At 43.1% G+C, this 24,603-nt stretch overlaps 1 protein-coding gene across 1 annotated transcript; it reads left to right on the top strand.

Annotated features, from left to right (window-relative positions):
* The first annotated feature begins 3,837 nt into the window (after window positions 1–3,837).
* On the top strand, window positions 3,838–9,755 carry LOC139415605 (uncharacterized). The gene is made up of 5 exons (XM_071163718.1): window positions 3,838–3,968; window positions 4,050–4,074; window positions 4,250–4,648; window positions 8,821–8,949; window positions 9,134–9,755. The coding sequence occupies exons 1-5, from the start codon at window positions 3,962–3,964 to the stop codon at window positions 9,345–9,347; spliced, it is 774 nt and encodes a 257-aa protein (XP_071019819.1). The 5' UTR covers window positions 3,838–3,961; the 3' UTR covers window positions 9,348–9,755.
* Window positions 9,756–24,603: the final 14,848 nt, after the last annotated feature.

Genomic DNA, 24,603 nt, shown 5'->3' with positions numbered 1-24,603 from the left:
GAACATCTGCTGTCTCAGCCACTGCCTGTCACCAAGGGAGTACCCCAAGGCTCGATGCTAGGCTCCACGCTCTTCTCAATTTACAACAACATAGCTCAGGCAATAGGAACCTCTCTCATCCATTTATATGCATATGATACAGTCTTATACTCAGTTGACCCCTCCCCTGATTTTGTGTTAAACACTACAATAAAGCAATCTTAGTGTCCAACAAGCTTTCTCTACCCTTAACCTTGTTCTGAACACCTCCAAAACAAAGGTCATGTGGTTTGGTAAGAAGAATGCCCCTCTCCCCACAGGTGTGATTACTACCACTGAGGGTTTTGAGTAGTCACCTCAAGCTCTAGGTACTTGGAAGTATGGCTAGAAGGTACACTGTTGTTCTCTCAGCACATATTAAAGCTGCAGGCTAAAGTTAAATCTAGACTTGATTTCCTCTATCGTAATCGCTCTTCTTCCACCCCAGCTGCCAAACTAACACTGATTCACATGACCATCCTACCCATGCTAGATTACGGAGACATAATTTATTAAGGGTGCACTCGAGCAGCTAGATTTTCTTTAATGCACAAGCATTTCGCTACACTCGCATTAACATCTGCTGACCATTTTCAGTTCGCTGCAGCTAGCGACTGGAACGAGCTGCAACAACACTCAAACTGGACGGTTTTATCTCAATCTCTGAATTCAAAGACTCATTCATGGACACTCTTACTGACAGTTGTGGCTGCTTTGCGTTATGTATTGTTGTTTCAACCTTCTTGCCCTTTGTGCTGTTGTCTTTGCCCAATAATGTTTGTACCATGTTGTCATGTTGTGTTGCTACCATGCTGTGTTGTCATGTGTTGCTGCCTTTCTATGTTGTTGTCTTAGGTCTCTCTTTATGTAGTGTTGTGTTGTCTCGTCGTGATGTGCGTTTTGTCCTATATTAATATATTTTTATTTTTAATCCCAGTCCCTGTTCCTGCAGGAGGCCTTTTCCCTTTTGGTAGGCCGTCATTGTAAAAAATAATCTGTTCTTAACTGACTTACCTAGTTAAATGAAGGTTAACATTTATTATTATATATATTTTTTAATATAACGTGATTTGACATTTTATCTGTGGCCAATTACCTTAAGCCTTCTTGGATGGGCACTTGAAATGTAACTCTATGGCAGCACCCAAGGGACTTGAATTATCAAGCTCAACCCTTAGACTTGGCTGTGACGTAATGTCCCCATGAGTGACAGAACACTGAGCCAATCACAGCGCAACGCTCCATATTTTCTGCTGCTTGCCCCACCATCACAGAAAGCTCTGAGCTAGGCTGAAACACCTGCATTTTGGAGCTGCCTTACTCAAGAAAATAAAAAAGAGACCATGTTTGTATGCAGCTTTATTAACTCTTTGATAGATTGATATATATTTATCAAACTCAGCAAAAAAATAAATGTCCTCTCACTGTCAACTGTGTTTATTTTCAGCAAACTTAACATGTGTAAATATTTGTATGAACATAACAAGATTCAACAACTGAGACATACACTGAACAAGTTCCACAGACATGTGACTAACAGAAATGGAATAATGTGTCACTGAACAAAGGGAAGGGTCAAAAGGGACAGTCAGTATCTGGTGTGGCCACCAGCTGCATTAAGTACTGCAGTGCATCTCCTCCTCATGGAATGCACCAGATTTGCCAGTTCTTGCTGTGAGATGTTACCCCACTCTTCCACCAAGGCACCTGCAAGTTTCCGGACATTTCTGGGGGGAATGGCCCTAACCCTCTCCCTCTGATCCAACAGGTCCCAGGCGTGCTCAATGGGATTGCGATCCGAGCTCTTCGCTGGCCATGGCAGAACACTGACATTCCTGTCTTGCAGGAAATCACACAGTATGACTGGTGGCATTGTCATGCTGGAGGGTCATGTCAGGATGAGCCTGCAGGAAGGGTACCACATGAAGGAGGAGGATGTCTTCCCTGTAACACACAGCGTTTACATTGCCTGCAATGACAACAAGCTCAGTCCGATGATGCTGTGACACACTGCTGCAGACCAAGACGGACCCTCCACCTCAATCGATTCCGCTCCAGACTACAGCCCTCGGTGCAACGTTCATTCCTTTGACGATAAACACGAATCCAACCATCACCCACGGTGAGACAAAACTGCAACTCGTCAATGAAGAGCACTTTTTGCCAGTCCTGTCTGGTCCAGTGATGGTGGGTTCGTGCCCATAGTCGACGTTGTTGCCGGTGATGTTTTCATTACCTGCTTTACAACAGGCCTACAAGCCCTCAGTCCAGCCTCTATTAGCCTATTGCGGACAGTCTGAGCACTGATGGAGGGATTGTGCATTCCTGGTGTAACTCGGGCAGTTGTTGTTGCCATCATGTACCTGTCCCGCAGGTGTGATGTTCGGATGTACCGATCCTGTGCAGGTGTTGTTACACGTGGTCTGCCACTGCGAGGACGATCAGCTGTCCGTCCTGTCTCCCTGTGGAACTGTCTTAGGCATCTCACAGTACGGACATTGCAATTTATTGCCCTGGCCACATCTGCAGTCCTCATGCCTCCTTGCAGCATGCCTAAGGCACGTTCACGCAGATGAGCAGGGACCCTGGGCATCTTTCTTTTGGTGTTTTTCAGAGTCAGTAGAAAGGCCTCTTTAGTGTCCTAAGTTTTTTCATAACTGTGACCTTGCCTACCGTCTGTAAGCTGTTAGTGTCTTAACGACGGTTCCACAGGTGCATGTTCATTAATTGTTTATGGTTCATTGAACAAGCATGGGAAACAGTGTTTAAACCCTTTACAATGAAGATCTGTGAAGCTATTTGGATATTTTCAGAATTATCTTTGAAAGACAGGGTCCTGAAAAAGGGCCGTTTCTTTTTTTGCTGAGTTTCTTATTTATTTATTTTTTTACATTGTTTGCAAACTGATATGTGACACGTATTAATGCCAAAATAACATGCAAAACAGGCAATCCCCAAAAACATGTGGGGTTCAAAACAGGTGGGGCTCTGAATAATGGGTCGCCACTGGTCAGGCCACATGTAAGACCACATGTAAGTGCTTGTTACAGTGAGATACTGTTCTATTACTGGTACTGCAGCTATATTTTATTTCTGTTTTACACCCTGTCCAGTATTATCCATTAGAAGGCAATGCAGTGTGTTTATATGAGACACACATTGCTCCATCAAGCAAAGTTTCACTTAATTTCTATTTCTACATAAACACACATCAATCTCATAGATTTTCTGCAACCACATCTAACTTGTCTTTCAACTTCTGTAATCTACATAATTACTTGGCATCATGACTCACTTCAAATTAATTGTCAAAATAAAAATATATCAATGATATAAATCCTTTAATTTGAATTGGTTTGATTTGATGTAGAAAGATGGAAAGCTTTATCTCACAGTCCTATTAGCAGGACGGACTGTACATGTGTGATTGCAGGTGTGGGAGGAGACATGATTTCGCTATTCAGGAAGTGCAAGCAGTGACAACACTTTTATTGTATTTATTTTATTCAACGATGGATGTACCACAATTAGGGTATGCTATTATGTCTATTGTTGATGTACTAATTTAGGTGAAGTAGTCATTTTCATATTTGCTTGTGGCTAGATTTTGGATGTCTGATGTTCCGTCATATGGAAGATGATGATTGAACAATATTTTTGAAATGACTGGCATTACATGATTTCAACATAGAACCACAGGATTTGTAAGCACATTTAAGTTTCAACACTTGCTGAGTTTTGACTCTCTTGCACATTTTGAGATGACCACTGAACTGTGGTTAAGCATTAACACATTGAAGTTAACATTTAGGACAGTTTCAATTCGAGTCTACGTGACGTATGAAATCCGCCATTATGACTCAGCCATGAACATGTGCATTTTTTCGGCAACAGACCCATCCATGACTGGATAGCTCTTCAGAGGACACATGAACGTTTAATTATGGAAGGTAGGCATACCCTTTTTTCACATGATAACTTTAAAAGCATCACTCTTTCCTTTTTTTCTAAACTTTACATTTGTATTACAGCTGGGCAGTTGGCAGAACCCACCAGGTATGGAATAGATAAAACAATCATAGTGCTACACAGTTTGCTTGATTTGGAATGTTATTTATTTCTATATAGTATCTGATTAATCAGAATATGTCACTGTCAAAAAATCTGATATTGTATCCAAAACAGAATGGGTTAAAGCCAATGTATATTTTTGTGTTTCTACATTTTTCAGCACTGATGATATGATTAACCTGAGTTACCTATTGGCTGGGGGAAGCTATGGTGCATACCAGTTCGGCAATACTTGTGTTATAGACTCCATTTTGGCTGGAATTCATGTTCTTGCCAAAATGTATCCCCAAATTCGAGATTTGTTCACGAGGGATAACAAAATCAATGCGGTTATACGTTTCCTAGACTTCGCCAAGGTCAATGAGGCAAAGGCACTGTGGCTTATTAACTTGAGCCTTCGTAAGGAAAAAAACCTCATGCAAAATGAATTTGTAGATATCAGAGGTTATGTTAGAGACCACTTGTCAAACTTCATTGAGCTGGTATGTGCCAACTTCGACTATGATGACTCGCAATCAAGCTCCACACCATGTGACACAGTTCTCAACAACATATTGAGGTAATTATTCATTAGGTGTGCTTGCTGAAGGCAATGCACAACTCTAGATTTCTTACATACTCATATTATTATTATTTGATTTCTTTAGCCCAATCTAGAGCTAAAGTAATATAAACTATAAACATGAAACCAACTTTAAAAAGTACAGACTGACCCAACTTAGATTGCTTGTGAAATTATTTTTTATAGCGTTTACACTTTTTGAACTATAATAATATTTAATTAAATGAGCTCCCAATGCATTTCAAGGACCATAGACTTGAATGGTAAAAAAAATACCAAAGTTGACCACAACCACAAAACTACTGACCACAACCACACAACAATTGACCATGACTAGTAACCAAATTACTGACCACACAATGACTGAACCACACAACTACTGACCACAACCAACCACACTTACTTGAACACAACTACTGCTCTGGTCTGCACTAGCTCTGGTCCGGAGCATAGCTAGTAGTTAGCTAGCTCTGGTCCACACTAAATGGTCTAGCTTTGATCTGCACTAACTTGCTCTGGTCCAGGGTGTAAATAGTTGCTAGCTACCTCTGGTCCCCATTAGCGGTGGTTTAGGTCTGTTCCGCACTAACAAGCTCTGGGCCAGCTCTGGTCCACGGTGTAACTAGCTAGCTTTGGTCCATACTAGCATTGGTCTAGCTCTGGTCCACACTAACTAACTCCGGTCCAGGGCATACCTAGTAGCTAGCTCTGGCCCGCACTAGCTCTAGTCCAGGGTCTAGCATTGGCCTAGCTCTGGTCCACACTAGCTCTGGTCCAGGGCCTAGCATTGGTCTAGCTCTGGTCTGCACTAGCTCTGGTCCAGGGCATACAGACTGACTTGACTTACATTTCTTCAATAAAGCTTTATGCTAGAATTGACCACAGTCACTTCTAATACCACTGCAATTGCATTAACTACCACTACAACTACTACCACAACTACATCCACAGTCCCCACTACTACTACCACCAACATTAATATTTAATTATTTGATTTATTATTATTAACTACTGACCACAATTAATGACCACAACTACTGGCTACTGCCACAACTGTCCACAACTATTGACCATACAACTAATTACCAAAATTACTGACCACAACCACACAACTACTGACCACACAATTGCTCACCAGAACCACACAACTACTGACCACACAACTACCTAACCACACAACTACTGACCACACAACTAATTACCAAAACTACTGACTGCAACCACACAACTACTGACCACACAACTACTAAACCACACAACTACTGTCCTCAACTACTGACCACAACCACTGAACACAACCACACAACTACTGCTCTGGTCTGTACTAGCTTTGGTCTAGCTCTGGTCTGCACTAACTCACTCTGGTCTAGGGCGTATCCAGTAGCTAGCTCTGGTCCAGGGTCTAGCTCTGGTCCGCATTAACTGTTCTGGTCCAGGGTGTACAGACTGACTCCACTTAGATTTATTCAATAAAGCGTTATGCTAGACTTGACCATGGTCACAACTAATACCACTGCTATTACAGTAACTACTACTACCACCACAGCTACTGCCACAGTCCCCACTACTACCACCACCACTACAGCCACAGTCCCCACTACTACCACCACAGCCACAGTCCCCACTACTACCACCACCACTACAGCCACAGTTCCCACTGCTAACACCACCATTACTATTAAAATGTTAATCAAATCAAAATATATTTGAGATTCTTCAAAGTAGCCGCCCTTTGCCTTGATGACAGCTTTACACACTCTTGGCATTCTCTCAACCAGCTTCATGGGGTAGTCACTTGGAATGCTTTTCAAACAGTCTTGAAGGAGTTCACACATGCTGAGCACTTGTTGGCTGCTTTTCCTTCCCTCTGGGGTCCAACTCATCCCAAACCATCTCAATTGGTTTGAGGTTGGGTGATTGTGGAGGCAAGGTAATCTGATGCAGCACTCCATCACTCTCCTTCTTGGTCAAATAGCCCTTACACAGCCTGGAGGTGTGTTTGGGTTCATTGTCCTGTTGAAAAACAAATGATAGTCCCACTAAGCGCAAACGAGATGGGATGGCGTATCGCTGCAGAATGCTGTGCTAGCCATGCTCGTTAAGTGTGCCTTGAATTCTAAATAAATCACTGACAGTGTCACCAGCAAAGCACCATCACACCTCCTCCTCCATGCTTCACGGTGGGAACCTCCCATGCGGAGATCATCCGTTCACCTACTCTCCGTCTCAAAGATGAGGCGGTTAGAAGCAAAAATCTCAAATTTGGACTCATCTGAGCTAAGGACAGATTTCCACTGGTCTAATGTTCATTACTCGTGTTTCTTTGCCCAAGCAAGTCTCTTATTATTATTAGTGTCCTTTAGTAGTGGTTTCTTTACAGCAAATCGACCACGAAGGCCTGATTCACCCAGTCTCCTCTGAACAGTTGATGTTGAGATGTGTCTGTTACTTGAACTCTGTGAAGCATTTATTTGGGCTGCAATTTCTGAGGCTGGTAACTCTAATAAACGTATCCTCTGCAGCAGAGGTAACTCTGTGTCTCCCTATCCTGTGGTGGACCTCATGAGAACCAGTTTCATCATAGTGATTGATGCTTTTTGCAACGGCACAAGTTTTAGATTTTCCGTATTGACTGACCTTCATGTCTTAAAGGAATGATGGACTGTCATTTCTCTTTTATTATTTGAGCTGTTCTTGCCATAATATGGACTTTTACCAAATAGGGCTATCTTCTGTATACCACCCCTACCTTGTCACAACACAACTGATTGGCTCAAATGCATTAAGAAGGAAATAAATTCCACAAATTAACTTTTAACAAGGCACACCTGTTAATTGAAATACAGTGAAGCTGGTTGGAAGAATGCCAAGAGTGTGCAAAACTGTGGCTACTTTGGAGAATCTAAAATATAAATATATTGATTTGTTTAACACTTTTTTTGCTTATTATATGATTCCATATGTGTTATTTCATAGTTTTCATACCTTCACTATCATTCTACAATGTAGAAAATAGTAAAAATAAAGAAAAACCCTTGGATGAGTAGGTGTGTCCAAACTTTTGACTGGTACTGTAAGTATTCAGACCCTTTACTCAGTTCTTTTTTGAAGCATCGTTGGCAGCGATTACAGCCTCAAGTCTTCTTGGGTATGGCGCTACAAGCTTTGCACACCTGTATTTGGGGAGTTTCTCTCATTCTTCTCTGCAGACCCTCACAAGCTCTGTCAGGTTGGATGAGGGGTGTTGCTGCACAGCTCTTTTCAGGTCTCTCCAGAGATATTCGATTGGATTCAAGTCCGGGCCACTCAAGGACATTCAGAGACTTGTCCCAAGGCCACTCCTGCGTTGTCTTGGCTGTGCGCTTAGGGTTGTTGTCCAGATTTTCATCAAGGGTCTCGCTATACTTTGCTCTGTTCATCTTTCCCTCGTTCCTGACTAGTCTCATAGTCCCTGCCACTGAGAAACATCCCCACAGCATGATGCTGCCACCACCATGTTTCACCGTAAGGATGGTGCCAGGTTTCCTCCAGATATGACGCTTGGCATTCAGGCCAAAGAGTTCAATCTTGGTTTCATCAGACCAGAGAATCTTCTTTTTCATGGTCTGAGAGTCCTTTCGGTGCCTTTTTGCAAATTCCAAACAGGTTGCCATGTACCTTTCACTGAGGAGTGGCTTCTGTCTGGCTACTCTACTATAAAGGCCTGATTGCTGCAGAGATGGTTGTCCTTCTGGAAGATTCTCCCATTTCCACAGAGGAACTCTGGAGCTCTGTCAGAGTGATTGCTCAGTTTGAGCGGGCGACCAGCTCTAGGAAGAGTCTTGGTGGTTCCAAATTTCTTCCATTTAAGAATGATGGAGGCCAATGTGTTCTTGAGGACCTTCAATGCTGGAGACATGTTATCTTTATTCCCAGTCATGTGAAATCCATAGATTAGGGCCTAAGGAATTTCTCAATTGACTGATTTCCTTATATAAACTGTAACTCAGTAAAAATCTTTTAAATAGTTGCATGTCGCATTTATATTTTTGTTCAGTGTATGTAAAATAACAAAAAAGAAAGCCATTGGAAGTTTAGAAAGAACATATAGTACACTATGAAAACACCCCAAAAATTGTTTCAACCATAACTTTACATTTAATGATCTCCCCTTAAAATGTGTTTTATAGGAAGTTTGAGGATTACGGTGAGGTAAAACCCTTAGGCACTTCTCGTCATGAACCCAAACTCATCCTGGTAGACATTGATGACCGGATGTGTATCCTACCTCCCCTCTCCATCACTGATGATTATGAAAGGTACTAACTATACTGTATGTAGCAGGTTAAAGTCAGTCTTCGTGATATCTCTCAGCTAGATTGATCCACTGACTTAGACTAGTCTGTATTATGTGATGTTATTTCAGAAGAACTATAGTACTTTAATGCTTAAGGACCACAATGCAGGTTCAATTGATATAACCCACTGGCCTCAATGTTTCAGGACATACGAGCTCCAGTTCCTCCTGATGGGACAGAGTACACCCCTGTCCAACCACATGGTCCTGTTCCTGTGCACTCAGCTGACTGGCAGATGGATGATCTATGACAACATGAAAACACCCCTGGTCCAGGACATTGGTGTGAGTGAACTACAGAGAGCCACAGAGAGGGACAAGTATGTTTCCTATCTTGCTGCTTATGTGAAGAAAGAATAATAATAAGGCTGCTTCGGGAGTCAAGGGCATCTTCTTTAGATTTTAGTTCTGTATTTCTGAGATCCTGTCCCAACTACAACTATTAGCATTATAAAAAAATCCCCATAAAATTCTGTCAATTTAAGATAGAGATGTTTTTTTGCATTGGTGGTAAAGGATGACAGAGCTTAAGCCATGTTTGTCAGACCATGAGACATCCCGAAAATCGGTCTTTTCACAAAATCGTCTGTAGTGTTTGAACAGTTTAGCCTATAAAACTATTATAACCCCTCTATTGAAAGATGAGACTCTCGCGAACACAATGGTATTTGCCGTTTGGGACACGTCTGAAGTTGGTACAGAAGTTGGTGCCAACATCTGTCTGTAGTCTCCGAACAGTTTGGAGTACACACTAATGCTTCTCTGTGGAAAGGTGACATGCCTCACAAGACTCCTCTGAAGGTGTCCCGGTACCAGTTGAAAAAATGAGTACAAGTACAATACCGTTCAAAAGTTTGGAGTCACTTAGACATTTCCATGTTTTTGAAAGAAACTTTTTGTCCATTAAAATAACATCAGATTGATCAGAAATACAGTGTAGACATTGTTAATGTTGTAAATGATTATTGTAGCTGGAAACGGCAGATTGTTTTTTAATGGAATATCTACATAGGCGTAAAGAAGCCCATTTATCAGCAACCATCACTCCTGTGTTCCAATGGCGCGTTGTTAGCTAATCCAAGTTTATCATTTTAAAAGGCTAATTGATCATTAGAAAACCCATTTGCAATTATGTTAGCAAAGCTGAAAACTGCTGTACTGATTAAAAAAATCAATAATACTGGCATTCTTTAGACTAGTTCAGTGTCTGGAGCATCAGCATTTGTGGGTTTGATTACAGGCTCAAAATGGCCAGAAACAAAGTACTTTCTTCTGAAATTCATCAGTCTATTCTTGTTCTGAGAAATTAAGGCTATTCCATGCAAGAAATTGCCAAGAAACTGAAGATCTCGTACAACGCTGTGTACTACTCCCTTCACAGAACAGCACAAACTAGCCTCGCTACTTTTATAGCCTGTCTTTTTACTGTTGTTTTATTTATTTACTTAACCTATTGTTCACCTAATACCTTTTTTGCACTATTGGTTAGAGCCTGTAAGTAAGCATTTCACTGTATGGTCTACACCTGTTGTATTCGGTGCACATGACAAATAAACTTTGATTTGATTTGAAACTGTATATAACCAGAATATAAAGAGTAGGATGCCCTGGTGCACAGCTGAGCAAGAGGACAAGTACATTAGAGTGTCTAGTTTGAGAAACAGACGCCTCACAAGTCCTCAACTGGCAGCTTCATTAAATAGTACCCACAAAACACCAGTCTCAACGTCCACAGTGAAGAGTACAGGATGCTGGCCTTCTAGGCAGAGTATCTCAGACTGGTCAATAAAAAGAAAAGATTAAGATGGGCAGAAGAACACAGACACTGGACAGAGGAACTCTGCCTAGAAGGCCAGCATCCCGGAGTCGGCTCTTCGCTGTTGACATTGAGACTGGTGTTTTGGAACACAGGAGTGATGATTATGAGCCTCTGTACATCTATGTAGATATTCCATTAAAATTCAGCCGTTTCCAGCTACAATAGTCATTTTCAACATTAACAATGTCTACATTGTATTTCTGAACAATTTGATGTTATTTTAATGGACAAAAAATGTGCTTTTCTTTCAAAAACCTTTGAACGGTAATGGACATATAGAGACTGTTTAGTGCCAAAAATAAAATAAAAAATAAAATAAAAACGTTTTAATTAAATACATTAATTAATGTTTCCTGACCTATCTTATATCTCGCCGATATAGGACAAACATTTCAGAACAAACTTCATTTTATGTATTTTTTTTGGGGGGGGGGGGGACTATCTGTTGTTCCATGTATTGAATCTGTTACTCCATGCGTTTGAATGGGCTAATAGCAGTAAGGCCCAAACTTGTTTTGTATCAAATATTTTTTACAATATTTTGGGGGGATACTTCAAGGAGTCTTAAAATTCTAAATCAAATAGCTAAATGATCGTTGGTATAACCTTCTTAAAACAATTCCATGTAGCTTTGTAGAACCCCCTCCCCCATGACTGTACGTCACTTTGGATAAAAGCGTCTGCTAAATGGCGTTTAACTTATTTTCAGATTATTTTTATAATGTTACTTAATGTAATAAGCTCTTCAGACTGCTCTTTTTTTTAATGTTGACAGCAGTTATAGCCAGGAATAACATACAAGATTGACTAGTGTTAAGTGTTGTCACAGAAAGAGGTCTAAGAATGCATTGATGCTATGGAACCTTTTATTCCTGCAACTATGAACATTTATTTTACAATAATTGTGGTCCTGTCGCACAGACGAGCTACTACAACAGGAAGAAACTGAGTAACTGACACTCCAGATGTTTTTAAATGTTTGTTCTGTTTGAATAAGCTTAGCTATCACTAACAAGCAGTAGCTTGTTTCATATGGCCAGTATTAATATGTTTACCGTTTATTATTGACAGTTTCTTTGCCAGTTCATTTGATATTTCCTTTATATATTCTGTACTACAGTATATGGTCACACTGTACAGAGCTGTGAATGGGTATGTGAACCCCTACACTGTTTTCACATATTAAAAGGTGAAATATTTGTTTGAATAAAAAATAATACAATATTGAGATGTCTTGTGTTAATAAGTATGTGAACCCCTGAGTCAATACTTGATGAAAGCAAAAGTTCAAGTGTTGATAGGGGACAGAATGCGGTCGGACCATCAAATAATTGGCATATACAGTGGGGCAAAAAAGTATTTAGTGAGCCACCAATTGTGCAAGCTCTCCCACTTAAAAATATGAGAGAGGCCTGTAACTTTCACCATAGGTACACTTAAACTATGACAGACAAAATGAGGAAAAAAAATCCAGAAAATCACATTGTAAGATTTTTAATGAATTTATTTGCAAATTATGGATGAACTTTGAAACCCGAGGCCACTGTGGGACCCCTGACTCAGGGCCAGTGCCAGAACAAATCAGTTGGTCCATAGAACCTCCAAGACGTCATTTAACTGAGGCCACTGTGTGACCCCTGACTCAGGGCCAGTGCCAGAACAAATCAGGTGGTCCATAGAACCTCCAAGATGTCATTTAACTGTAAACATGTAGGAGTGATAAAGAGTGCAAAATTAACATTTTAAATTACATCATTTCTCAATCAATACCGACAATACCGACACATGTAGTCTATTGAATATCATTGTAGAATAGGCCTATGCATAAAATGCATCCTCCAATTGCAACATCTGCCTATGCCCACATATTGTCTCAAGTACAGTTTCTATTTTTAATACCCTCAAACACCAAGTTAGGCATACGTAATTTAAAAATAGGCTATCATCACTGCAATTGTGAATTATCATTATTTACCTCCAAATTGTGTGCTAATCATTTCAAGTTTCACGTTTTAATGTGAAAGTACAGTGAAATGTCTTTCTTGCAAGCACTAAACCCAGCAATGCCGTAATCAATATCAATGTACAGTAGTACTAAAAATAAAATAAGAACAAAATAAGAACACAAGAAGTAAGTAAGCTACACACAGGGTCAGTTCCAATTCCATATTTACAATGGGCAGTGATAGTTGAGTGAGGTGTATATACTGTATGTATAGGGTAAGGTGACTAGGCATCAGAGACAACAGAGTAGCAGCATCATATATATGATGATTGTATGTGAGTGTATGTTTATGTGTGTAGAGTCAGTACAAGTGTGTGTTGGAGTGTCAGTGGGCGTGAGTGTGTTTGAGTGCTGTGAGTGTGCATAGAGAGAGTGAAAAAATTAAATACAAGGGTCAACTCAGATAGTCTGTATAGCTATTTTGTTACCTATTTAGTTAGCTATTTAGCAGGCTTATGGCTTGTTAATAGAAGCTGTTCAGGAGCCTGTTGGGGTCAGACTTAATGTACCGGTTCCACATGTCGTGCGGAAGCAGACAGAACAGTCTATGGTTTGGGTGGCTGGAGTTAACAATTTTCCGGGCCTTCCTTTCACACCGCCTGATACAGAGGTCCTGGATGGCAGGGAGCTCGGCCACTGATGTATTGGGCGGTCCGCACCAGACTCTGTGGTGATTAAACCAGTCAAGATTCTCTCAATGGTGCATCTGTATAACTTTTTGAGGATCTGAGGGCCTACTTCACGACTGTGTTGGTATGTTTGGACCATGACAGGTCCTTAGTAATGTGAACTCCAAGAAACTTGAAGCTCTCAACCTGCTCCACTACAGTCTCGTCGATGTGAATGGGGGCATGCCCGGCCCCAGTTCCTGTAGTCCACAATCAGCTCCTTTGTCTTGCTGACGTTGAGGGACAGGTAGTTGTCCTGGCACCACACTGCCAGATCTCTGACCTCCTCCCTATAGGCTGTCTCATTGTTGTTGGTGATCAGGCCTACCACCGTCGTGTCATCGGCAAACTTAATGAATGGTATTGGAGTCATTCATGGCCACATAGTCATGGGTGAACGGAGAGTACAGGAGGAGACTGAGAACGCACCCCTGAGGGGCCCCCATGTTGTGGTTTAGCTGATGGCTGGCTGATGTGTAGTTGCCCGTCAGTAATTCCAGGAACCAGTTGCAGAGGGAGGTGCTCAGTCCCAGGGTCCTTAGCTTAGTGATGAACACAGAGAGCACTATTGGGTTGAAGCTAAGCTGTAGTCAATGAACAGCAGTCTCACGTAGGTGTTCCTATTGTCCAGGTGGAGTGTGGAGTGCAATAGAGATTGCGTCATCTGTGGATCTGTTGGGGTGGTATGCGAATTCGAGTGGGTCTAGGGTGTCTGGGATTATGGTGATGTGAGCAATGACTCATCTTCAAAGCATTCCATGGCTACAGATGTGGGCACAGGGACTATGGTGGTCTGCTTGAAACATGTAGGTACTATAGACTTGGTCAGGGAGAGGTGGAAAATGTCAGTGAAAACACTTGCCAGCTGGTCAGCGCATGCTTTTAGTACGTGTCCTGGGAATCTGTCTAGCCCTGCGGCCTTGTGAATGTTTACCTGTTTAAAGGTCTTACAGTACTTACATCAGCTTCATTTTAACAAAGCAAATTTGAGAACAAGGCTACCTAAATTCTATCAGCATATTGATTGTAGCACTCATGCGGGCAATACACTGGATCACTACTACTCTAACTTCTGTGATGCATACAAGGCCCTCCCCCGCCCTCCCTTCGGCAAATCCGATCACGACTCCATTTTGCTACTACCGTCCTATAGGCAGAAACTCAAACAGGATGTGCCCGTTACAAGAACTTTTCAATGCTGGTCTGACCAATCGGAATCCACGCTTCAAGATTGTTTTGATCACGCGGACTGGGAAAAGTTCCAGGAAGCCTAAGAGAATAACATTGATTTATACGCTGATTCGGTAAGTGAGTTTATAAGGAAGTGCATTGGAGATGTACCAACTGTGACTATTAAAACCTACCCTAAACAGAAACCGTGGATAGATGGCGGCATTCGCGGAAAACTGAAAACGTGAACCACCGCATTTAACCATGGAAAGATGACTTGGAATATGGCCGAATATAAACAGTGTAGTTATTCCCTCCACCAGGCAAATGAAACAAGCAAAATGTCGGTATAGCGGAGTCACAATTCAACGGCTCAGAGACAAGATGTATGTGGCAGGGTCTACAGGCAATCACGAACTACAAAAAGAAAACCAGCCACGTCACTGACACTGACGTCTTGCTTCCAGACAAACTAAACACCTTTGCCCACTTTGAGGATAATAAAGTGCCACCAATGCGGCCCGCTACCAAGGACTGTGGGCCCCCCTCTCCTTCTCTGTGGCCGACGTGAGTAAGACATTTAATCGTGTTAGCCCTTGCAAGGCTGCCGGCCCAGAAGGCATCCCTAGCCGCGTACTCAAAGCATACGCAGACCAGCTGGCTGGTGTGTTTACGAACATATTCAATCTCTCCCTATCACTGTCCCCACATGCTTCAAGATGCCCACCATTGTCCCTGTACTCAAGAAGGAAAAGATGACTATCACCCCGTAGCACTCACTTCTGTCATCACAAAGTGCTTTGAGAGACTAGTCAAGGATCGTATCACCTCCACCTTATCTGACACCCTAGACCCAGTTCAATTTGCATACCGCCCCAATAGGTCTACAGACAATGCAATCGCCATCACACTGCACACTGCCCTATCCCATCTTGACAAGAAGAATACCTATGTAAGAATGCTGTTCATTGACTACAGCTCAGCATTGAACACCATAGTACCTTCCAAGCTCATCATTATGCTTGATGCCCTGGGTCTCGACCACGCCTTGTGCAATTGGGTCCTGGATTTTCTGACGGGCCACCCCCAGGTGGTGAAGGTAGGAAACAACATCTCCACTTCGGTGATCCTCAACACTGGGTTTCCACAAGTGTGCGTGCTCAGCACCCTTCTGTACTCCCTGTTCATCCATGACTAAGTGGCCATGCACGCTCCAACTCTATCATCAAGTTTGCAGACGACACAACAGTGGTGGGCTTGATTACCAACAACAACGAGACAGCCTACAGGGAGGAGGTGAGGGCACTCGGAGTGTGGTGTCAGGAAAACAAAGGAGATGATCGTGGACTTCAGGAAACATCAGCGGGAGCACCCCCCCCCCCTCCACCCCCATCCACATCGACGGGACAGCAGTGGAGAAGGTGGAAAGTTAAGTTCCTCGGTATACACATACATACACGCGGACAAACTGAAATGGTCCACCCACACAGACAGTGTAGTGAAGAAGGCGCAACAGTGCCTCTTCAACCTCAGGAGGCTGAAAAAATTTGGTTTGTCACCTAAAACCCTCACAATCTTTAACAGATGCACAATCGAGAGCATCCTGAAGGGCTATATCACCGCCTGGTACGGCAACTGCGCCACACACAACCGCAAGGCTCTCCAGAGGATGTGCGATCTGCACAAAGCAATACCAGGGGCAAACTACCTTCCTTCCACGACACCTACAGCACCCGATGTCACAGGAAAGCCAAAAAGATCATCAAGGACAACAGCCACTGGAGCCACTGCTTGTTCACCCCGCTACCATCCAGAAGGCGAGTTCAGTATAGGTGCATCAAAGCTGGGACCGAGAAACTAAAAAACAGGCCATCAGACTGTTAAACAGCCATCACTAACACAGAGAGGCTGCTGCCTACATAGACTCTAAATAATTGGCCACTTTAATAAACTGATCACTAGTCACTTTAATAGTTTACATACTAATCTCATATGTATATACGGTATAAAATACAATCTATTGCATCTTGCCTATGCTGCTTGGTCATCACACATTCATATATTCATATGTACATATTCTTATTCCATCCCTTTAGATTTGTGTGTATTTGGTAGTTGTTGTGTAATTGTTATATTACTTGTTAGATATTAGTACACTGTCGGAAGTAGAAGCACAAGCATTTCGCTACACTCGCACTAACATCTGCTAACCATGTGTATGTGACCAATAACATTTGATTTGGATGAGGTAGTCACCAGGAATGCATTTCAATTATAGGTGTGCTTTCTTAAAAGTTAATTTGTGGAATTTCTTTCCTTAATGCATTTGAGCATAATGCGTTTCAGCATACTCACTGTTTATTATCTATGCCTAGTCACTCTACAACTAACCTGTACCCCCGCACATTGACTCGGTACCGGTACCCCCTGTATATATATTATTGTTATATACTGTAGTAGGTTCAAGGGTATGGGGTTTCCACGTCACAAAGTTCAATAACCAAACACGCACAAGGAACACGACTAGAATGCAAATGGAGAGTTTATTAGGGAGTTTTGCACACTGGGGAAAAGGGGGGAATTCACCAACCATTTCACAGTCCACAAGCAGTTATCGTTGTCTGTTCCGTTCCCCAGGGGTAATCCTAAAACTTGGGTCCTCAGCCAAACTGGTTTGGTTCACAGTGGGCGTAATCAGACAGTCCAGGTCACAACGGGTAATCACACAGCTATTTCTTTCTCTTCTCACGCTCTTCATACCACACACTTCCCTCTTCATTCTCTGCCCCTTTGTGCATGTTGCTTCCTCTTTCATCCCCAAGCACTCCCTGGCTTAATGGTCCACAGGCTCGCCACGTTGGGGAAGGAAGTCCATATAAGGATCGGGGGTGGAGCCAGGTAAGCTTCAATCATCACTCCCCTCACCTCTCCTTGCTGTCTGCCACAATTTGTGTTACTTTTTGACTGATTAGATTTTTTTACTTTAGTTTATTTAGTAAATATTTTATGAACTGTTTCTTGAACTGCATGGTTGGTTAAGGACTTGTAAGTAAGCATTTCAAGGTAAGGTCTACACCAGTTGTATTCGGCGTAAGTGCGAAATAAAATTAGATTTGATTTGAAACCTTCTTCCATCCCCTTTCTCTGGCTTAGCTAGCCACTGGTTACACTTTATCTAGCTAGTTAGCAGAGCAGAATATCAAAACATGATTTTGTATTACTTAGCCTAGATAATTGTTTGTACAGTATGTCAACTTTGGTGTCTATTTCAGACCGTATGGCATTTAAGGATGAGCATAAGAGCATTAAAAGGGAAGAAGACCACTATAAGCCTGGCCATGTAGAGAAGTGCAGCGATAGTGAGGGGCAATTTACTGGTTTGGTCAGTGCCAGCATGAGGGATATATGATTGATACAATATGCCAAGTGATACAATCCCAAGTTATCAAGTAAAATAAAAATTGCACTTGTGAAAATTACAATTCATAAAATATTCTACAGCTGTAATGTCATCAATCAAATCAAATGTAATTTATACAGCACATTTCTTACAACAAATGCATTTCAAGGTGTTCACAGCCATGCATTGAAAGGCATGTGTGACTTAACATCCTTCCTCTTGGCAGGTCTCTATAGGTGACCAGGAGGTTCTCTCTACCACATGTAAATTCCTCCGTGCAGATCATATGTGTAGCCATGCATGCTATTTTGGCGGTTCACAACATTGGCCATACAGATGTGGAATGTGAGTGGAGAAAGCCAGCCGTGCCCAGCCAGGTGCAGACAGTTAGTGAAGGACCTGTACCCGGCTGAAGACTACAACCCTCTGTCCCGAGAGCCTACTGATGAGGATCTTCAGTGGCTAAGAAGCCATCTCCGGGCCAGGTTCAGTGGAATGGCAAGTCTTCTTGAACTTGAGCTTGAACAACCGCTACCCTCCTTGCTGTCCCTGTCTATCTCGGACATTGTTGAAAAACAAGGGCACCTGGGGCATGCAGGCATCCTGGCTGGCATGGCGCAGCAGGAGGCTACACGGCAAGCAAGAGTTGGACAGCGCACCAACCCCAACTGGCACACCATTTAGGAGAGGGAGGTCCTCACTGGAACAAGGTCCAAGGTCAGCTCCATATCACTGGAAGGGACACCTGCTTCTTCGTTGTGTAGACCACCAAAGACTCCATCACCGTCCCCATCCAGCGTGACAACCTCTGACAGACTCATATTGTTCCTCCTGTCAGTGCCTGTTTTCAGGGAAGCTAATGTCCCAAATATATTCCACATAGTTCATACACACACAAGGCTCCCAGAATAGGTTATATTACATACAAGTTTTGCTCAAAGCAGCCAACTAAAGTAACATAGTTAACTTCATGGGCACAGTGGGAATTTATATCTATGATGTTCAAATGATTACTTACTTCCTGTGTCTTACTTGCTGAAGGCCCCAGTCATCCCTGCCTGTACCTGACATTGTTGAAAAATACATGAACAATTAATAAAGATTATACACAAACAATAGGCTCCTAGAATAGGTTAAATTTCATTCAAGTTTTTCTGAAAGCAGCCAACTAAAGTAATTAGTTAACTAAAGTAAGCTCAATCACAAAGGCTGGTCTGAGTTCATCTCCACACATTCAGTAGTACAACACAATTCACTTTGCATGTTATCATGGGCACAGTGGTAATTATTATCTGAGATGTTTAAATGATGTCTTAGACAAACCAAGAGGTGTAATTGGTTTGCAAAAATATGTTGCATAAAGCTTACTTCATTATTCTAAGTTTGATATTTTTTCTGCACCAGGGATAGTGTACACAGACGTTTCGGCTGTACAGCGTTCTTCAATGTGTAGGTACAATTTTATTTAATTCAAAACAGCCTTTGTAAAGAACAGATGAGCATCAGGTACTTCTAATCAGGGTTGCCACTCATCTGCCAATCGGGTACGCGGTCTACTATAGAGTTATAGGGTACGGAAGCACGAAGGGCAACTCCCAAATCAAACGCCCCAGGTGTCCGCTCACCTAAATACATCATATCAGTTCATGAGAGAGCCCATCACAAAGGACATCAGGCATAGCCGTTCATAAATATGTGGGGACAACTTATAAACAATATACACAATCTGATATGGACAGCAAATTACTCCAAAGAGAAGCCATGTGTACATATAAATTACATTCTGTATCTCAACGTGGTTTAAATAAAATATTTGATTTCACCTCCTTCCTATAAGCCACATTTATACAAGAACAATGTCTATCAGATTTTGTATGTTATTTATTTTAAACATTTTTATTTAACCTTTATTTAACTAGGCAAGTCCGTTAAGAACAAATTCTAATTTACAATAACGGCCTACCAAAAGGCCTCCTGCGTGGATGGGGTCTGGGATTAAAAATAAAATGAGTTGGCCCCCAAATTTATGGGTTGAGCCTGATTTTCCGCATGTCATGTCTAAAACATGGGGGAAAGGGGAAACAAAGACATTTGGTCACTGGTTCTGTAGGTCTTTTTCAATGCTGTATCACCATCTTTATCTGGACACAAAACCCATTGTTTATCATAACACAAACCCAGTTTAGACAATGTGACAAGTGGTCCCTCAACACCCAATCCTCATTGTTCATTCTTGTTTCCTAATCAACAGTTCTGGATTTTCCTCTTTTGGCATGGTGGATGAGCTACCTTTTCTGGAAATACAGGGCCATTTCTCTTTCCCACTGGAAAATGGCAGCTGCAGACCTGAGTCACTGGGTTTCCGGGTCCTCTCGTCTGAAGTACTTTTTTTTTTTTTATGTAAAAATGTTTTTAACTTTTGCTAGCTAGCTAAGTTGATTACTAAAATGGGAACATCTGTATTACAATACCACAACCTACAGACTTGACTATAGTAACGGTAAATAGCAACTAAAATCCCTTCTATGTGAATGGACATTTCTGTTGAGATGGAGGAATTATCTGGAATGCTCAACTAGATGATCAGGACAGTCTAGGGTACTATTTGTCCGAAGAGGTGACATATTGCGATGAGCTACTACTGTACTTCTGATTCTAATTCTCAAGAAGAAAGTTAAAACCCTCAGCCGTGAGGTCACTGAGGAGGACCGTCTGAAAGGGACTGGCATGCAGGGATGAAATTTTGCGCACTGGCCATCAGACCACGACTTCTAATAGCCCAGGTAACCTTCAGTTCCTAAATCTGTGGCTTGCAATGTTTGTAAAGGCAAAATTTCACTGCTGTGTCAGGCTAGTTTGGCACATTTTCTACTTGCCATTTCACAGCTGTGTCAGGCTAGTTTGGCCCATTGTCTACTACAGTCTGAAAAGTACTAGCCTTGGGCTAGCTTAATTTCCATCCCTGCTGACATGTAGAACTGATTTCACAGGTCATTTGATTAGTCATGTAGAACAGATGCACTCATGGAACAAAACCAATAGTTTTTTCTATGGGAAAACATTGAGCCCAAAAGTCCTTTGTGAGCTAGCTAGACAGCTAGTTAAAGTTAGCTCACCATTCATGTAGTCAAACTTTTCCACGTGGTCACATCTTCCCACATCTTGGAATCTCCCTCCAACACACTGCTGCGGCATGCCCATAAACGTGACACGTAAAACACAGCAGTGTATTCGGCACAAAAGCTTTAACAGCATAACTCTTATATCCTAACATTACTTTGCCAGGTGAAGACTCTAAATCAAAGCTCAAAAGAACAGACTGTCACCTGTTTCGCCACACTCTCCGCCAGGTCTGCGTCACAAACATCAAGAATCTTCCAACACCAGGAATCTTCAATTGCTCCACCGCTACCCCTGAACTCACTCCCTTCAATGGTGCCCTGTACCTAAGCGCAAAGCAAGATACAGGTCTTTCCCCAAGTTGCGTCGCACGGAAAGCCTTCTCCCTCTGATCTGAAGAGACAGAATTCGAACTGGCGTCCGGCTCACTCTTCCTCGACATACCCTCTCCCTTGTTATTGCTAGCTTCAACAGATTAAAACCGATCCTCTGCCTCTCTGTCTTTTCAACCTTCATGCTCTTTAACGTTCTTTCACTTTTCCAAGCCAAAATCTATTTTTAGCCTCCTCAAGAGACATGGTAAGCCCTGTACACCTTCCACTTCAAACTCTCTTTCGAGATTAATGAGCTTGAGTGAGCCCTAGGGGCTGTCAAGACAGGTGAGATGGACGTCATTACCTTAATTCTGTCTCTGGTTATCGTGGTAATTTCAGCGCATTTTATATTAGGGGGAAATTACCCGAATGCTCCTAGATGCATAAAATGATCGATCCTCTTGTTCGGTAAATCTCCTCTGACTTTCATCTCTCAACCCAGAGATAAGGTAACAGATATCAGGTGGTTGGGCTCTATGCTATTCAAGCCTATATTTGATTATTTCTCTGAATATGATGAATTCGACTCTATGAACTAAATGTTTCTTTTTTCGAATGCGACAGATGTGAGTTTGACCCATATACTGTAGGCACATCTCTGAGATGTGATCGTGTCAACAAGATCTTGTCTGATGTTGATCATTATATTTACAGTTTGTTTTATAGTTTCTACAGTGATCTAGCTTCTGCATCCCTGTGATATCCATCCATTGTCTCTTTCACTATTACACACAAACACACACATTTGTATTGAGCCAACTCAGGTTAGCCAAATTCAAAAACAATTGCTGAATACCTTCTTGTAGAGTTTTTTGGGGTAAATATTTGCCTCAGTGTCACGCCCTGGTCTTTATATTTTGTGTTTTCTTTATTATTTTGGTCAGGCCAGGGTGTGACATGGGTTTATTTATGTGGTGTGTTTTGTTTTCGTAGGTATTGGGATTGTGGTTTAGTGGGGTTCTCTAGCAAAGTCTATGGCTGTCTGAATTGGTTCTCAATCAGAGGCAGGTGATTATCGTTGTCTCTGATTGGGAACCATATTTAGGCAGCCATATTCTTTGAGTGTTTCGTGGGTGATTGTTCCTGTCTCTGTGTTTGTTTTGCACCAGTATAGGCTGTTAGGTTTTCGTGCTACGTTTATTGTTTTGCATTTGTTCATGTTTATATTTTATTAAACATGTATCAAGAATACCACGCTGCATTTTGGTCCGACTCTCTTTCACCTAAAGAAAACCGTAACAGAATCACCCACCACAACAGGACCAAGCGGCGTGGTGACAGGCAGCAGGCAGGAGGAGCAGCGATCACAGGATTTCTGGACTTGGGAGGAGATATTGGACGGAAAAGGACCCTGGGCACAGCCTGGAGAATATCGCAGCCGAACTGGAGGCGGCGAAAGCGGAGAGGCGCTGGTATGAGGAGGCAGCACAGCGACGCGGATGGTAGCCCGAGAGTCAGCCCCAAAAATGTATTGGGGGGGGGGGGGGCTCACAGGGAGTATGGCTACGCCAGGTAGGAGACCTACGCTAACTTCCTGTGCTTACCGGGGGGCTAGAGAGACCGGGCAGGCACCGTGTTATGCTGTGGTGCGCACGGTGTCTCCAGTGCGGGTGCATAGCCCGGTGCGGTACATACCAGCTCCTCGTATCGGCCGGGCTAGAGTGGGCATCGAGCCAGGTAAGTTTGGGCAGGCTCGGTGCTCAAGAGCTCCAGTGCGCCTGCACGGTCCGGTCTATCCAGTACCACCTCCACGCATCAGCCCTCCGGTGGCAGCTCCCCGCACCAGGCTTCCTGTGCGTGTTCTCGGCCCAGTACCACCAGTGCCAGCACCACGCATCAGGCCTACAGTGCGCCTCGCCTGTCCAGCGCTGCCAGAGCCTTCCTCCTCTCCAGCGCTGCCGGAGTCTCCCGCCTGTTCAGCGCAGTCAGAGCCTTCCTCCTCTCCAGCGCTGTCGGAGTCTCCCGCCTGTTTAGCGCTGCCAGAGCCTTCTGCCTCTACAGCGCTGCCGGAGTCTCCCGCCTGTTCAGAACTGCCAGTCTGCAAGGAGCTGCCAGTCTGCAAGGAGCTGCCAGTCTGCAAGGAGCAGCCAGAGCTGCCAGTCTGCAAGGAGCAGCCAGAGCTGCCAGTCTGCATGGAGCAGCCAGAGCTGCCAGTCTGCATGGAGCAGCCAGAGCTGCCAGTCTGCATGGAGCAGCCAGAGCTGCCAGTCTGCATGGAGCAGCCAGAGCTGCCAGTCTGCATGGAGCAGCCAGAGCTGCCAGTCTGCATGGAGCAGCCAGAGCTGCCAGTTAGCCAGAATCTTCCAGATCCGCCTTTCAGCCAGGATCTGCCAGTCAGCCAGGATCTACCAGAACCACCAGCCAGCCAGGAGCTGCCAGAGCCTAGTACCTGCCTGAGCTTCCTCTCAGTGCCGAGCTTCCCCTCAGTCCAGTGGGGTCCTTGGTGAGGGGTATTAGGCCAAGATCGGCGGCGAGGGTCGCCAATCAAAGGACTCATTACAAGGGGACTAAGACTTGGTTGGAGTGGGGTCCACGTCCCGAGCCGGAGCCGCCACCGTGGACAGAAACCCACCCGGACCCCTATGGGTTTAGTTGTGCGGTCGGGAGTCCGCACCTTGGGGGGGGTTCTGTCACGCCCTGGTCTTTATATTTTGTGTTTTCTTTATTATTTTGGTCAGGCCAGGGTGTGACATGGGTTTATTTATGTGGTGTGTTTTGTTTTTGTAGGTATTGGGATTGTGGTTTAGTGGGGTTCTCTAGCAAAGTCTATGGCTGTCTGAATTGGTTCTCAATCAGAGGCAGGTGATTATCGTTGTCTCTGATTGGGAACCATATTTAGGCAGCCATATTCTTTGAGTGTTTCGTGGGTGATTGTTCCTGTCTCTGTGTTTGTTTTGCACCAGTATAGGCTGTTAGGTTTTTGTGTTACATTTATTGTTTTGCATTTGTTCATGTTTATATTTTATTAAACATGTATCAAGAATACCACGCTGCATTTTGGTCCGACTCTCCTTCACCTAAAGAAAACCGTAACACTCAGATAGGTCTGACTATAGATAC

This window comes from Oncorhynchus clarkii, chromosome 8 (genome assembly GCF_045791955.1).
Source record: "Oncorhynchus clarkii lewisi isolate Uvic-CL-2024 chromosome 8, UVic_Ocla_1.0, whole genome shotgun sequence".
NCBI classification, from domain to species: Eukaryota; Metazoa; Chordata; class Actinopteri; order Salmoniformes; family Salmonidae; genus Oncorhynchus; species Oncorhynchus clarkii.
This window is presented reverse-complemented; position numbering and strand designations above follow the sequence as displayed.